The sequence below is a fragment of the Clavelina lepadiformis genome, chromosome 8 (assembly GCF_947623445.1).
Source record: "Clavelina lepadiformis chromosome 8, kaClaLepa1.1, whole genome shotgun sequence".
NCBI classification, from domain to species: Eukaryota; Metazoa; Chordata; class Ascidiacea; order Aplousobranchia; family Clavelinidae; genus Clavelina; species Clavelina lepadiformis.
The window spans coordinates 7,920,582-7,936,145 of record NC_135247.1 but is presented as its reverse complement, the minus strand read 5'-3'; the positions used below and the strand labels follow the sequence as shown (position 1 = coordinate 7,936,145).

Here is a 15,564-nt window from a genome sequence, read left to right as displayed (position 1 = left end):
ACAACATATTTTCTGTAACACCTGTATAGAAGTTCTATGAAAGGTGAGCAATCATGCTAGTGGTTCCCAACTTTTTTAGGCTCACGGCACCCTACAGAAAGGAGAAAAATATTTTGTCACACCTCGTTCTGCAATCAACGGTCATTGGCTTTGACTGCAGCAGGTTGTTAGTTTAAACAAGTTTTCTAGTTGTGCCATTAGGAAAGGCACTTACTCAGAAGTTACACGTTAAAAAATCAACATAATATTTACAAGCAACATAGAAATTTTACTTGGAGTTTGAATGTTACTTTCGAAATGTATGCTTAACACACTGCTCCTCTCCTAATAAGACACAATGGGAAACATCCTTTACAAACAAAGTATACACTTTACACTTGTTCACTAGACTGAATTAGAACCGATCATCAGCAGAACTCATACAGATATTGTATGTGATGTCACAAAACCACAATAATCGAAATGTGCTACTTTAGGAACTTGTGAGTTGTGCATTGAAACAGCATACGGTATAACAAAAATTGCCCTAGTGATGAAACAAAAACAATTGTCCATAAAAATTGCATCAGCAATCCTACCTATAACTACATGAAAACGTCATAGATAGAAATGAATCATAGGAATAGTTTGCGGCACCCCTGTGTATCGCAAATGGCACCCTGGTTGGGAACCACTGAATTAAACAATAAGCACATACAGTACATGAAATACTCTTTCCAAAAAAATGCTGCCATCTTGTTTGAAATGACGATATATATTCACTCTCCTGCCTCAGTGAATGTCACTGATCAATGTCCTATCCCTTCGAATGTCATCATAAAAAACTTTCCAATCTAGTCTATGACATCATGTTTTCTAAAATTCTAGGGTATGCATGGAAATACCGCACATCATGGTGGTTCGGCACCAGTGCATGGGATATATCACCAATTCACGTCCAGACATCATGATAGACTCTTTCTAAGATACCGCCGTTATTTTTTTGAGTGACAAGATTTTTCAATTGTCTATGGTCAAATATTTAAAATGTTGACTCACTACATTCTTTTTTAAATTACAGTAAAAACGTTCTGGACAATGGATTGTAAAGATTTCACTCAGATGAGTTGCATGTATATAAATTCCTTTACGTGATAAAAAAAAATCTGAAAATATCTTGCCTAGTTCTTATTTTACTGTGCTTTGAATCCTACGCTTTTTCGATATGACGTCTAGATATGTGGTCAGTAAACAATGTGACGTAAAATGCTTAGGAATTTGCGTGTAAACTGCGGCATGTTACACAGGTTAATTTTGTTTGGCAAGTCAAGCTAAGTTAAAAATAATCAACTAGAAGTAAATATACAAACCGAGTTATTACAATTAAACGCGCTGCAGGTACCACGCAATTCTTACGCATTTTAGATCGCATGTTACACTGACCACATAACATGACTTTGCATCGAACTAGTCCAGTGCATACGATTCAAACCACTGTAAAATAAGAATTAGGCAACATACTTTTAAAATATTTTTATCGCGTAAAGGAATTCATATGCAACTCACCTGAGAGAAATCTTTACAACCCAATGACCAGAATGCTTTTTATTTAACAAAAATTTAAAGTGGGTCGACATTTTCCATTAATTGTTAAGTACTGCATAGGCAATTGAAAAAATCTTGCCACCCAACAGACAGTTAAAAGGGTCAATTAGTGTTGTACTGTTGTTGCACATTTTTCCTCAATACCCAAGTTGGTAGATATGTGTACTGTGTAGCCTATACTAAAGCTAGGTTTGCTTTTGCAACTCAATTAAACAAACGAATTTCCAATCTAGTATACAAGAGCATAACCAGATGACGCTACCATTTGAATAGCTGGTGCTAGTATACAAAGGCATCCTGTGGTTGTGCACTTGTATACTAGCCTAGGGCCCAAATTTCTTAGACTTACAGGCTATATAGTATCGACTGCATTTGTGTGCAACATGCTTTGTTGGGAATAGAAATTCTTTATTTCAATACATGGCAACCAAATTGACAAGCAATCTGATTAAGTCTGTTCTGTTCTCTATTAGGCCCGTAGTCATTGTTTTCATTACAATAATGCTGTCTGTAGGCCTAGCTTTAATCGCACTAAAGTAAATATTGCAACAGTTATAAAAGCTATGAAGCCAAATAGGCTAACTAACTACTGAAGTATAGCCCTACGTAATAAGGGAACACAGAAATGAAACTACAATGGATAAAATAGCAAATTTGGCATAAAAAAAATGAACATCGCCCCGCAAAACTTTGCTCCTAAGGAGTGTTGAGCAGCTATACCAAAGTAAAACCAAGCTGAATTATTCGTTTGTTACTTGGCGTCTACAAATTGTGGCATGTAATCACTTCAAACAAAGTTGGAAATGAAAAAAAACGCAAAATATGCATCAGTTGGCAACAAAACATCTTAAATCAAAATTATATGGCCTATCTTGCCAGTTCATCCTTTAATTCCATACAAATATTTCGCATAGTATCTTCAATATGCTGCTGAAGTAATCGCTAATTAAATACGATTCCGCATTAACAAAACAAAAAGTTTTTACACACGCTTGTTTATCTGTCACTCTACAATAGCAAAATAGAAAATTTGTAGGCATTGTTTTTCATTTTATATACTGTAAGTATTTAGCGATTAGCTTTGGTCCAAACCGCTTACAAACGGTCGCTTGCATTGATAAGGGCCAAACAACGCATCAAATATAGCGACTCAAAAAGCACTTTCCGCAAAAAATATCCTAATAATTCATTAGTCATACTCATTACACTTGTGTCTACAATCTTTTTGATCCCACAATTGTGATGTCATCATTTGCAAATTAAATACCAGGGTATTCCCCATCATAAGAAACGTTGTAAATAATAATAAACAAAACGGTAACGTTGTTGTGTAGTTATTAGGGATGTGCTGCGAGGAAGATTATTCGGGTTCGTGCGAACCCGAATATCATGAAGTTCGCCACGAAAGAATTCCGAATCGATTCGTATGAGAACCAAACAATAAAATTTCGTCCAAAAGTTGTCAAGTCTTGCTTGTAAAATGACGTAATCGATAAACAAATCGCAAACTTTACAAAACGATAAACTTTCGAAAAATAGTGTTTAAAAAACGATTGAGAAAGCAAAATCGTTAGGATAACGACCTTCATTGTAAGTACTGCTGACTCTAGTTCAGCTTTGTTAAGAAATTAGATCATCATTTTTAACAAAAGTCAGTAAATTTATAAGTAACATTGTATTAGGGTTCGCCATTGTTAATCTTCCATGAAGGCGATAATTGGCGAATCTATTCGGGTTTGGGTTCGTATCGGTCCATCCCTAGTAGTTATGCATTATCACAATACGTTTTACAAGTTTATATTGTGGATTGTTTTTCCAACTTATTCCACGAACACGTTATGGCTGCTTCAAGACTATAATCTTAAAACGGCATTCTTAGCGCAGTTTAAGCATATAGACTACTATAAGATATAATATATTGTAATAATGTGCAGAACTGCTTTTGACTTGTGAGGGACTTGTGTGTGACTTTTGACTTGACTTGACTTGTGCTTTTGACTTGACTTCTTAACTTAATTTACCTGTTGAATTATCTGATTATATTGTTGTGTGCGGTGAGAACACTCTGCCCTTTTGCAAGCCGAAAATTTTTAATTTTACAACAGAAATCGCTTACAAGAAAAGGGTTTTCCGATAGGTGCTGTACACTTTCTCAATATTATGAATAACCATAAGTAATACTATTGCTTATAAGATGTCTATTGAGTTACAATCACCATGACTAGCTTTGACAACTTTATGTTGATTTTGGTGATTCACTCCACTAACTCTCTGCTCGCTGGTGTGAGCTTATATAACGTGAAAGTGATGGGAATTAAAATGTTGGACTTGAAAAACGCAGCGAATTGTAGCAGGTGCAGTGATAAAACAATAGGAGATACATATAACTAAAGCTGACACATTAAGACATGGATATGTATTCAGTGTTAAGATTAAGAAGCGGCATTTCCAATAAAGACTTCTTATGAGCATGGATGTTGAAAAACAACCTGGGAACTTAATAAAAAGAATGTTCACACGAAGTTCATCCGAGCAACTTTCCAAATATCATTTGACAGTTGAAGTGTTTGTCAAAAAATAAATTCATAAACTTCAATCAATAACTAAGAAATAGAGCTGCTATATTTATTCTTGAATAAAAAATTGAGATCACCAATGATTAGATGCACGCTTTTCAATGCATATGTTTTCACATGATACAATTTTCCATAACAACGCTATGGTTATTAGACGCTGGCTAGCACATCCATGCACATGCATGCAATCTCCAAAATGTACACTTTTTGTGAAAGTCCTTACGGCTACTGTCTTCGTCATTCGTTGTGAAGCCGTTTTCGTTGCAGTTGTTTCATTATGACATTAGGCTCTGCTTTTCCGTCTTGGAATATCATGATAAATTTTCTTACAACACTGTAAGCTGGTAATACACGATTAACATTTTAATTATGTTACCAGTTACCACACAATGCAGTAATAACACTGCATCATCAGTCATGAAAAACGTTACCGAACCAAATAAATCAGAGTTATGTCTTAGATTTAGAAATATTCATGCTACTGTAGAAGAATATGTGCTAAATTGAGTATAAATACGTAAGTTAGGTTACAATACACTGAGTACAGTAATGCTTCAAAACTTAAACAAATTTTCCAGAAAAATTCTGTGGCTGCACTCTATCCTGACTTAATGCCATTTGAAATGCTGCTACAGCGATGTTTTTACTGGAAGAAGATATGAAGTACAGTATTGAAAACCTTAAAACGTTTATATTCTGTATAAATTAACTAATGATTTACTAAATTTTTCTTTCCTAAAGTGGGCTATGATATGAATTTCTGTAGTTGGCATATGTACTTTGATGGTGTGAAAAAAAGTCATTACCTTCGTACACTTTTCTATGGAAAAATTGCTTTAGTACTCAAAATATTTAAAATAAAACGAGCAGGAACAAATAAGTTTCTAGTATTGAGTAAAGACAAAGGTTGGATATAGGCCCACTTAGCACTTACAACTAGTATACTAGCATAGCTGAAGTTTTTGAACTTCACTTTGAGGCTGCACCATGACCCAATGCCTATTTCCTTGCTTTTATTGCGAAATTTATCAGTTGTTTGCAATAAAACCACAAACAAACTAAGAAAATAGTTAATAATTCGTCAAAACTCATGCTAATGAATAGGGCCAAGTTGATCTCTTGACGTCCAGATCTGTGACGTCACAAAACCATAGTTAGTCATCTTGCAAGTCCTCTACAGCAGGGGCCGCAAATATTTTTTGGCGTGACCCTTGAAAAATAGTTCTAAATTCCTGTGACCCAAGCATTTTGCTAGCATACAATTTTGAACATATAATTGTAACAAAAAAAGCATAACTGGTTTCACACGTGTGCTCGACTATTATTGCATTGTAACGTAGTCACTACGTTAAAATGCAATAGTAATTTAGAGGTTTAAAAAAGCTGAAGTTCATTATTACACTGATGCGATGCTTATATTTATGGTAAGTTTAAAATATTTCACGACCCATAATTTGCGGACCCCTGCTCTACAGTAGTCTATCACAACAAAATAGTGATATTGTTGCTCCACAAGTTATAGCCTAGGGCAGGGTGGTCCAAGACTAGACCACATTAAGGTTTGAGAAGAAAATTGCTGGCCGCAAATAGGAGAAATTTAAGTGATAGCGTAAGACTGAGTTTTCTGTTCTAATCGACTTAATGCTTTGCTGCACCACTAATAATGTAATTCTTGATACTTTCTGTACTTGTTTGCAACTATTCTAGCAAAATCATTGCATGTATTTTAATTGTATATATCACCACATAATACTGTGGTGTTTGTTGTAAAAAGGCATTATCACCCCATAATAATTACATATTGAGTTGCACTTCAATGATGTGTGACTTATCCCAGGTTGTGGCTAATAATGCAACCCATTTAAATAAAACACAGACGTGTATTTTGCTGTAACAACTGCGGATTTTGCATGGGAAATACGGGCCTAGTATTACAAGTGTACAATCAGATGATGTCACAATTTTGAGCTGCTTGAGTTTAGTATACAAATGCATGCTGTGGTTGTGCACTTACATACCAGACCCAAAAATACAGCGTACCAAAACCCTGAAACTATTTGCGGGCCACACAAAATCTGTCTGTGGGCCAAATGCGTTCCACGTGCCAGGGTTTGGACCATCGTGTGAAGGGTGATAATCTTGCCAGTAAAGTGAGAGAGAGAGAGAGAGAGAGTTTATTTTACCATTCAAAACAAACTAAAAAGTATCATAACATAATTGATTGGTGTGTGGCAGCGAAAATACCTCACGGTCAGCTGCCCCAGATTCTATTGCAAAAAAAAACAATTCAAACGGATAGAAAACTCAAGCTCAATAAATTAAAATAACACTGCAAAAACAGAGACACCCCACAGGACCAAAAGCAGAACAAACAAAAAAATGTTTTATAACCAAATCAGCAAGTAACAACAATATGATGCAAAAGAGATGAACAACCATACATCGATCACTCTATTCACAATTATCCAAACAGCACTTCCCTTGCACAAGTCCATTTTTCAATTGATATGAGAAATAGTTATGAGACTTAATTTTTTTTTATTGTTTGGTAGTTTATTCAAAACTAGGTCCTCGAAATGTTAACCTTTTTTTACATTTTACTGTTATTATTAGATTAGATATTAGATTAAGTTGTCTTGCGATGATCTATTATTGTATTTGTGTACTGTTTGAATTTCGCTGAAATAGCCATTAAATATTTGGGGAAGAAGATTTGTGTAATAGTTATGCATGAATTCGCCTGTCTGTAATTGATAGATTTGAGATATAATTAGAAATCGTTTGTAATATAAAGTGTAGTTAGCTTCGTATATTTGTTAGTATTCGTAATTAGTTTTACTATTTTATTGTGAATTATATTTGATGGTTCTAAAACACTATTTTATGCAGATACCCAAGCCAATATGCCATATTGTAAAACACTGTAAACTAGACCATAGCATAACATCATCAAAACATTTTTATTGGTAAATTGTTGAATTTTGTGCAAGACACCACAGATTCTTGACAACTTTTTGCAAAGTTTTTAAATTATTCATGTAGTATTATGCCAAGATTTTTAATTTTGATAGCCTTTTTTATTTTCTTGTCGTCATTCTTGTCTTGTCAGGTTTACTTCTTGCATTTGCAGATTTTAGGCGCTGTTATAATGAAAAAATTTTACTATAATTTAAAGAAATCTTGTTAATTTTTAGCCAAATATTTACCTTATCAAGTTTTCATCTGTTTTTCAATTTCTGCAATATTTAAATACGAATTGTATAATACTGTTTCATTAACAAATAGTCTTGTTCCAAGAGAAGCACTTGGTGTTGCATAGATCATTTCTATACAGCAGAAAAAACAGTGGCCCTAATACTGACCCTTGTAATACACCTATTGAGATATGCCTTTGCTTTAAAAAATAATCACTACACTTGCAATATTGTTGTCTACGTGACAAGTAAGATGTTATCAATTCGTTAGCTTTGTCACAAATGCCATAACAATTTAATTTCATAAGTAATTGCCTATGAGGTACTGTATCAAAAGCTTTCTCAAGGTCAAGAAACACCATACACATTTATTTGTTGCTTTCTATTTGTTGTTTTGCATATTCATCGATATCTGTTACCACTAATACAGTGGAATGAAGCTTTCGAAATCCAAATTATTTATGGTGCAGAATTTTGTTGTTATTAATAAAGCATATAAGTCTACTGTATAAAATTTTTTCAAATACTTTATTCAATTGACTTAAAGACTAATTGGTCAGTAGTTACTAGGATCATTTTTGGCTCCATTTTTATATACAGGAATTTCTTTGTCCATTTTGAATTCTGGTGGGTAGATACCAGTGTTTATGGCATGGTAGAAAGTATGTGCTAGTCTAGTGGTTCAGAGGATACTTGCAAATTTTTAGTATCTTTGCTTGTATATCATCATATCCTGGTGATTTCTTGATTTTTAGTTGACTTATTTGATACTCATTTTCCCAATTACCTGTTTCAATAAAGTTTAATTTTTTTGAATAAATCTTTTTAACAAAGTGAGTACCGTCACAGGTTTTTTCAATGCCTTTAAATTTATTAGATATTTTGAGGCCAATGCTTACAAGATGTTTATTTAGCAAGTTTGAAATTTCAATTGGGTCAGTGTTTTTTAATTGTATTTGGTAAAATATTTGTTTGACTACATTTGTTCAATAATTTGTTAATGACTTTACAAGTCCTGCTTGTATCATTGTGAGCTTTCATAAATTGGTTTTTATATTGCATGTGCTTGGATAATTCTTTTAGTTTGGTCAACCTTTTTTGCATATGTATTAAAGTGAGGCTGATTTTTTGTCCTTGTCCATTTATGAAACAGTTTTGAATACCTCTGAAATGGGTTCTTCTTTCATAAATTTGGTTCCTCACATCTCTTGACATAAACTTTACAATGATAGGTGGTGGCGGTCTTCCAACTTCATCTTTTCCAAAACAATGAGATGTTGGTATGTCGATTTCTTTTAAAGTGATGTTTACTTTCTTTAATTACACTTGAAATGAGTGAGTTGGTGCTCTCAGATGTGGTTTAAGGAAATTAATGAAATTCCCAACAAAAAGTCTTGTGTACTGTTGGACTTGTTCAAGTTCACTACTTACTTCATGTAGTTTAGCTTTCGTTGTCACAAGTTCAGTCATGAGTTGTACACACCTTATTAGCATTGACATCTTCAACCAGTGAGATGCGCAGCTTGATAAAGTCATCAAATTTCTCATTATGGAAAGTTTGTCTATGGGAGACTTTTCGGACTTCAGTAAGCAGTTTTGTTTCATGAGATTCCATTGTCCATAATATCCTTCAACTTATCCTCAATAACTTTTGGGATCTGGGAAAACAGTTTTTTTGAAGTTCTTTTCCATCAAGTTCATCAGGCTCTTAATTCCCTCTAAGGATGCCATATCCTAGGTGTTTAACAGTTGTCTGGGTTTCAACTTTCCAAAACAGGTAAGTACGACAATAACGTATTAAGACTATCATAATAAACTTATTCAACGTCGAGCATGTGTAGAATGGCTTATTCAAATAGAATGAAATTAATTGGAATAGAATAGGTGACCAGTCGTCACATCAGTTTATGGGAATGTTCAGATTTGCTGTTTTAGATAGTTTCATTCATTTGCTTGGTTTTATGCAACTGAGGGCTCCAATATCATGCCCTCATCCCTGGTCTGTATTTCATGGTAGGATTCGCCAAGATCTCGGATACACAAAAGTAACTAACTCGGGTGTGCATGTGTACAACGACTAACCAAGTATGCGCATATTCAATATTTCCACAGTGCATTTCTATGCTACTGGCAACACTTGCAAGTATTCTATAGATTGTATGAAATGATTATTTATCTGTGGGCCGGATCAATATGCATCAATTCGTATGGAAATTTCACTATTTCAATCAATGAGATAAGGAAATTTTTTTAACTAGACTTTAGGACTGGCTTATAACTCCCCACTGATTTTTTTCCCTGTTATTTTTGTCTTAGAAAGGGCTTATTTGACAGTATATAATATATATATGATATAAATTTCATAAATTTATTCTTTCAGATGGATTGATACATAGTGACTAGATAATGCTGTTTTTAGACTTCAAAACAAGGAAAAAATTTATGCACCTGTAAATATGGGTGCAACAAGCTCCATAGTTGCAAGTAGAGACAATAACATTGAAATGAATATTGCAGATGAGCTTCCAACCAATGAAGCTCGAGTTATGAAAAGGCATAGTAGTCAACCAGCTGGACAGTTTTTTGCGTCTCTGATGCTTCGTCAAAAGGTACAAGCTTAACTAGAAACTGTTTCGGAAATAGTCAAAATTTAGATGATGTATTAAATGTTTAATCTGTATTGAAAAATAACTTAACAGAAGTAATTTGAATCTACCACAACTATGTGCTAGGAATGTTAAAGTTCTCCGTGTCTACAGTAAAATTGCTGATTGGTACTACGGCAAACAGAGCTGGGCAGTAGGGATGTGATGGGAGGTAAACTGATCAGGTTCATGCGAATCAGAAATAATAATTTCAGAATATCGAATCTGAGGAATTTGGAGCTTAAACTATCCTATTAAAACTGTAGATAATTTCTGATGCTGGACTTAGACTACGTATAGCTAAGTCCAGACTATCCAAATTCAGAAAACATTTATTTGATTAAAAACACCTCTCGTAATTGGTCAATCATCCATTACCAAAAAAATACAACATCAAACATCACTAACTAGCTTGCTTTTTATTCTGTCTGTGATCGCTATAACCAATTGAAATACATGCCATATCTGCACTCATCTCTTCCCACATAGGCTTGTTTTTCGAAACCAGACAATAGCCGAAAGCAACATTTATATACAATGTGACCTCATCATCTTTCATTCGCCTGTTGTTCAGGCCTGGTCTTCATCCCGAAACATCAGGGTCAACCAGTTGTCTGCAGCGACGCCTCCACTTTCCTCTGTCGATGGCATCCTCGATCTTCAAACCTCTCCTTCTCATATCATCCTTCACCGTCTCTTCCCATGTTTTCTTTGGTCTTCCTCTTTTCACCTTTCCCTCAATCATCTTATGTTGTACTCTTCTCGTTAAGCTCTCCTCATTCATTCGCTCAACGTGCCCCAACCATCTCAGACGATGTCCTCTCAGATGTTCTTGTGACAATGTGACCTCCGTTGATAATAGTTATTGCTCGAACGAATACATAATGATTTCAACGGTAGTATGGCTGATTTTGGTTCCTTCGTGAAGTCAAATTTTGCATCACAGTTGCAGTCACATTTAAGTACAAGTAGCTGTAACTTTGTAAATTTTTTACCACAAATCAAGTAGGAAAAGTATGGCGTTGACACTGTTAATAGTTATATCATACTGCACGAAGCCTATGAAGAATATTGTTTGCTTCACACACAATTAGGTCATACATTACGTTTTTGAATACAAGCATTTAAGTTTACCTTTATTATTGGTGAAAGATTACTAATGTCTATTTTTTTGTGCGTGGAAAAAATAACAAGTTGGGAATAGCACAAAAAATATGGTAAGTAGCACAATTCTTGTGCACATTCAAATTAAGTAACACAATTGCTAAAGGAAAATAGTGCCACTATTGTCTGGATCTCTTTTGGTGTATACTCTTAACCAATCAGTGGAAGGCCATGATTAGGGATGGGCAATTCAGAATAATTTACTATTCCAGAATTATTCTGAATAACTAAACTGAATCCAGAATACCAAATCCTTTTTTGAATTTTTTTATTCTACCAAATTAGCAAACCGCAAAACAAGAACAATTTGTTATTTACAATACAAACACAATCAAAGCACAAGTTTATTGCAGTACAATATATTGTATAAACCTTTCTAAATATTTTCCCGTCAAACGAGATTGCAACTTCGTAGCAGTTAACACTGCACTGGAAAAAGATCTCTTTGAAGATGCAGACATGATAGGTATGCAGAAATATTTTAAAGCCAACTGCTTTAGCAGTGGAAACCATTTAACATTGTTGCGCTACCAGTCTAGCGTGTCATGCAAGAAATGCACGTGTTGAATTGAATAAGTGAGAAAAACGTCCACGTGTGTGTGCGACATGTGCGAATAATGGTTATGCTTGTCTCCTTCAATCAATTGCATGCGAGAAATCTTACGTGCATTTTTTTTAACTTTTGTGATGCACGTTCACTTTTTTCTCACTTGTTCCTTCCCAAAAGTTTTTTTCGCTTATTTGATAATACTCTCATGCTCTTACAACCAAATTATAGTATTCGGTGTAAATTGGCATTTTTGATTCGAATAGTTTAGGATTCAAATCATCCAGATTCGGTATTTTCAATTGCCCATCCCTAGCCATGATGTAATAATATGGAAGTACAGTATGTGAATATTATGATCTATTTATTGTGTTTTAAAGCAGAATGATGGAAATGTCCGCCCTTCAGTAAGTTTACGATCTTCAGGGTCATTCGACCCCTCCTCTCCATACAGTCAACTTCTTCCTCCAGAAGTAATTGAAAGCTTTCGAAAGGAATATGAAGCCTTGAAGCTTACTAACGAACAAGAAATACAAGCCCTTCAAAGAAAAGTATACAAACAGTCAGTAGTAGATCTGTAAAAATGGTTGTGGGTGTTCTGGGCCAATGGTCCATCTGGAATTTTCCAATCTGGAAACAACTTTGTTGTCAGTGGTATTCCATATTGCGCTGATACTGTGTATTTTCCCACAATGTGGCTAGCATTGTTTTCTTGAGTAAAATTACCACAAGCAATAAAAGAGGAATAATAACATTATAACAAAAACAGGTAACTTTCCTGAGAGAAATGGTGCAACATGCAATCACTCCTTGAGATCTCCCACTGCAAGCAGTACTTATATATAATGAATACTAGTACTGTAAAAAGGGAAAAACGAAAAGGTAATATTCTCATTGTTTGTATTTAGGAACAGAAAATGGACACTGAAAATAATCGGTTAAGGGCAGAACTTCAAGCTTTAAACAAGCAATGTCAAAAGTTAAGGCAAGAACGTGATGTTGCAAAGGACCGCTGCTATGAAGCTAGTGAACGAGCTATTGCCCTTGAGCAGGTGTGATGAGTACTTTGGTGCACTAGTGTAGTTTTTTTTCGGTTGATTTTTCGCCTGTTTGCTAAACAAGGATAAGAATAGCTATTGGAAACAAACCTGTGTGCTGAAAACTCTTTGCTGAGAAACTTTTGACCTCATAAATGAAAATTCTTTTAAAGTTTTCAGAAACCTATTCTACAGTGAATTTCTTTTTAGTTGGACCCTACTGTCACAGTTATGATACTGAAACATTAATGTGTCTTTCAGCTAAGAGTTTTAATCACACAGTTTTGTACATTATTGAAGTATTTACACACCAAAATGTAAAATTTTAATTGTGTCGTGTTTGTTGTTTTTAGTTCTCAGCTTTTTTGTTCGTAACACTGTTTTCAATTCACGATAGCTCCTTTAATTAATTAAGTATTAAAATTAAGAATTGTGGATTCAATTGCTGTTGCCCTCTGTAGGGCAGTATCCACTTCAACAACAATTTCTAATAACTTCAAACAGCACTTTCCAAATGCTTGCATAGGTGTCCTTTTACTATTTAGCAGATGTCACTTTTTACGTTGTTATCACACCTATGTGCAAACAAACAGGCACTTTAAACTTACACTAAAAGAGTTACCTGATCATGTTTAATACAGATAAATTCAAACCTGTGCTCTCATACTAACAACCAATTGAACAGTTTAACACCTAGTGGCTTGTAACAGGATTATTGAACAGTCAACAGAATTATTTTATCAAACAGGCCATGAATACAGACGAACTACACTAATGATTATAAACAGTGTTGTGATGGACATAGCAACACAATTTCATTAAGTTATCAGACCCCCATCCTAAGCAGGAGCTTGATTTATGGTAGTCAGGTTAATAATATAGGGCATTGTTGATGAGCACAGTTTTTACAGTAAAAATGCACATCAATGCAGATCTTCTAGAAATTGTGATGACATTGCTGCTTGAAGATGAATCGTTATTGGTAGGTATATCAACAGGGATACGCAGAGAAAGATGCCAATGTCGTTGAATTGATGATAGTGCTATAAGAAAATTTCTTTTTTCTGAAACTCATAACTCAAGCAATTTTGGCAGTGAATTCTCAATCCAGTTGCTAGTTTCAGATCCCGGAAATATATAAAAATGGCTGGCAGTAATTGCAGTAAATATGCTAAATAGTTATGAGTTGATTGTTAAATTACTTAAGGAATTAACAGTTAAACCTTTATATTTCTTAATTTCATCGAAAGTTTCCTAGCAGCGTCATCTTATCAAGGCAGTTATATACAATTAAAATCAATAACAGTGCAAAACATTGCCACCGTGCGTCATGCAAGTGTGATCACAAAGCAAAAGATCATTTTAATTTATTATAAAAAATTGACTTATTTTCTGAAAGTTTCAAATCATTAGGTGAAGAATTCCTAATTTTTGGTCCCATATCGAATGGTTTGTTGGTTTAACAAGTTACTGCATAAGAAAGGGTAAAAATTGGATAGATTTCTCTGTGAACTAGCATATTTTGACAAATTTCTTGTATATACCTGCACATAAGCCCCCTCCTTTAACAAAATTTCGGGTCAAAGAATGAGAGAGGGGCACTTATACGCGGGAACTAAAATCTATCCAAAAAAATTCATGTCTCTATGAATGAAATTCCTCTCGTGTAAACAATACACTCATCAACATCTTTAAAATAACAAAATTGAGAAAATTTACTTGCAACTTATTAGTTTAAGTCTGTTTGACATGTTGTTAAAATTATAATATTGGCAGTACCGTACTCAGTTATGGCGTACTCAGAATTGAGAGGCTTTTTGCCTGACATTCAACTTTTGTTATTAACATTGTTGGATTTGTAGCCTATTTATATGTTTGGTTTTACTCTGTTATGAATATTGATGAAAGCCATTACAATTACTGGAAATTATTGTCATTTACTGCTAATTCAGCTAATATGTTTGCGACCACCTGCGTCGGCACAATTTTTTCGGCCCTCTCATTGAAGACGAAAAATAAAATGAATGGATCATTGAACCTTTGAAGTGTCTCGCTTGGTTGATTTGTTGACCAAGTTGTTGGTAAGTTTTAGTATACACAACGCCTCGTTAAACTTTTCACCAGAGAAGGCATCTCAGCTGTTCATGTTGGCATCAAGGCTGCATTGTCATTTTGCTAACAGAGATTTTTAACTATATTTTTCAAAATGCACAGGAGAGGACTTTTTTATCATCTCCTCTAAAACGCATGTTTTCCTTTAAATATATTATTTTTTTGGTTTTTAAACTATTCTGGAGTTAATTCCAATATTTTCAATCTGGAGCAGAAACCTTTCTAAGGTATTTCAAAGTAGTTCATTCTGGATAACTGATCCATAATGTGCATCCCTAATTCTTTTCAATTGCATTATTACAACATCACATTTATCATGTTTTTTATGTCATTGTTTTTAGGATAGAGAAAAAGTTCAGCGCCAATTTAAGATTTTTAGAGAAACCAAAGAGTCAGAAATTCAAGATCTATTGCAGGTAATAATAACCATTAAGTGAATTTTGTCTTGTCTAGTAATTTGAAGCAAATGTTGAATGTTTTACCTGATAATTTTATACAGTAGAACCCCGGTAAGTCAATCACCCACAGGTCCATGGTGAAGTGGTTGTGTTAGCAGGGTGATTGTGTTAGTGAGTTTTACACTGAACTGTGACGTCACAATTGTACACAGGACTATATTGTTTATATAGCCTAGCCGTTGTGTTTTTGTGAGGCATGCAGAATATTCGTTTAATACGTAATAGTAGACGTTGTTGCGCCATGCAT

At 34.4% G+C, this 15,564-nt stretch overlaps 1 protein-coding gene across 10 annotated transcripts in view; it reads left to right on the top strand.

Annotated features, from left to right (window-relative positions):
- The first annotated feature begins 3,853 nt into the window (after nucleotides 1-3,853).
- Nucleotides 3,854-15,564, top strand: part of LOC143469499 (nephrocystin-3-like) — a 28,190-nt gene continuing 16,479 nt past the window's right edge. Inside the window, exons 1-6 of one of the 10 annotated variants that reach the window (XM_076967214.1) lie at nucleotides 3,854-3,938; nucleotides 4,739-9,131; nucleotides 9,872-9,963; nucleotides 12,091-12,261; nucleotides 12,619-12,762; nucleotides 15,201-15,275. In XM_076967214.1, coding sequence (XP_076823329.1) covers nucleotides 9,901-9,963; nucleotides 12,091-12,261; nucleotides 12,619-12,762; nucleotides 15,201-15,275 — 453 coding nt within the window. In that variant the 5' untranslated portion in view covers nucleotides 3,854-3,938; nucleotides 4,739-9,131; nucleotides 9,872-9,900. The other 9 variants (XM_076967217.1, XM_076967218.1, XM_076967216.1 and 6 more) reach the window with 9 other exon arrangements.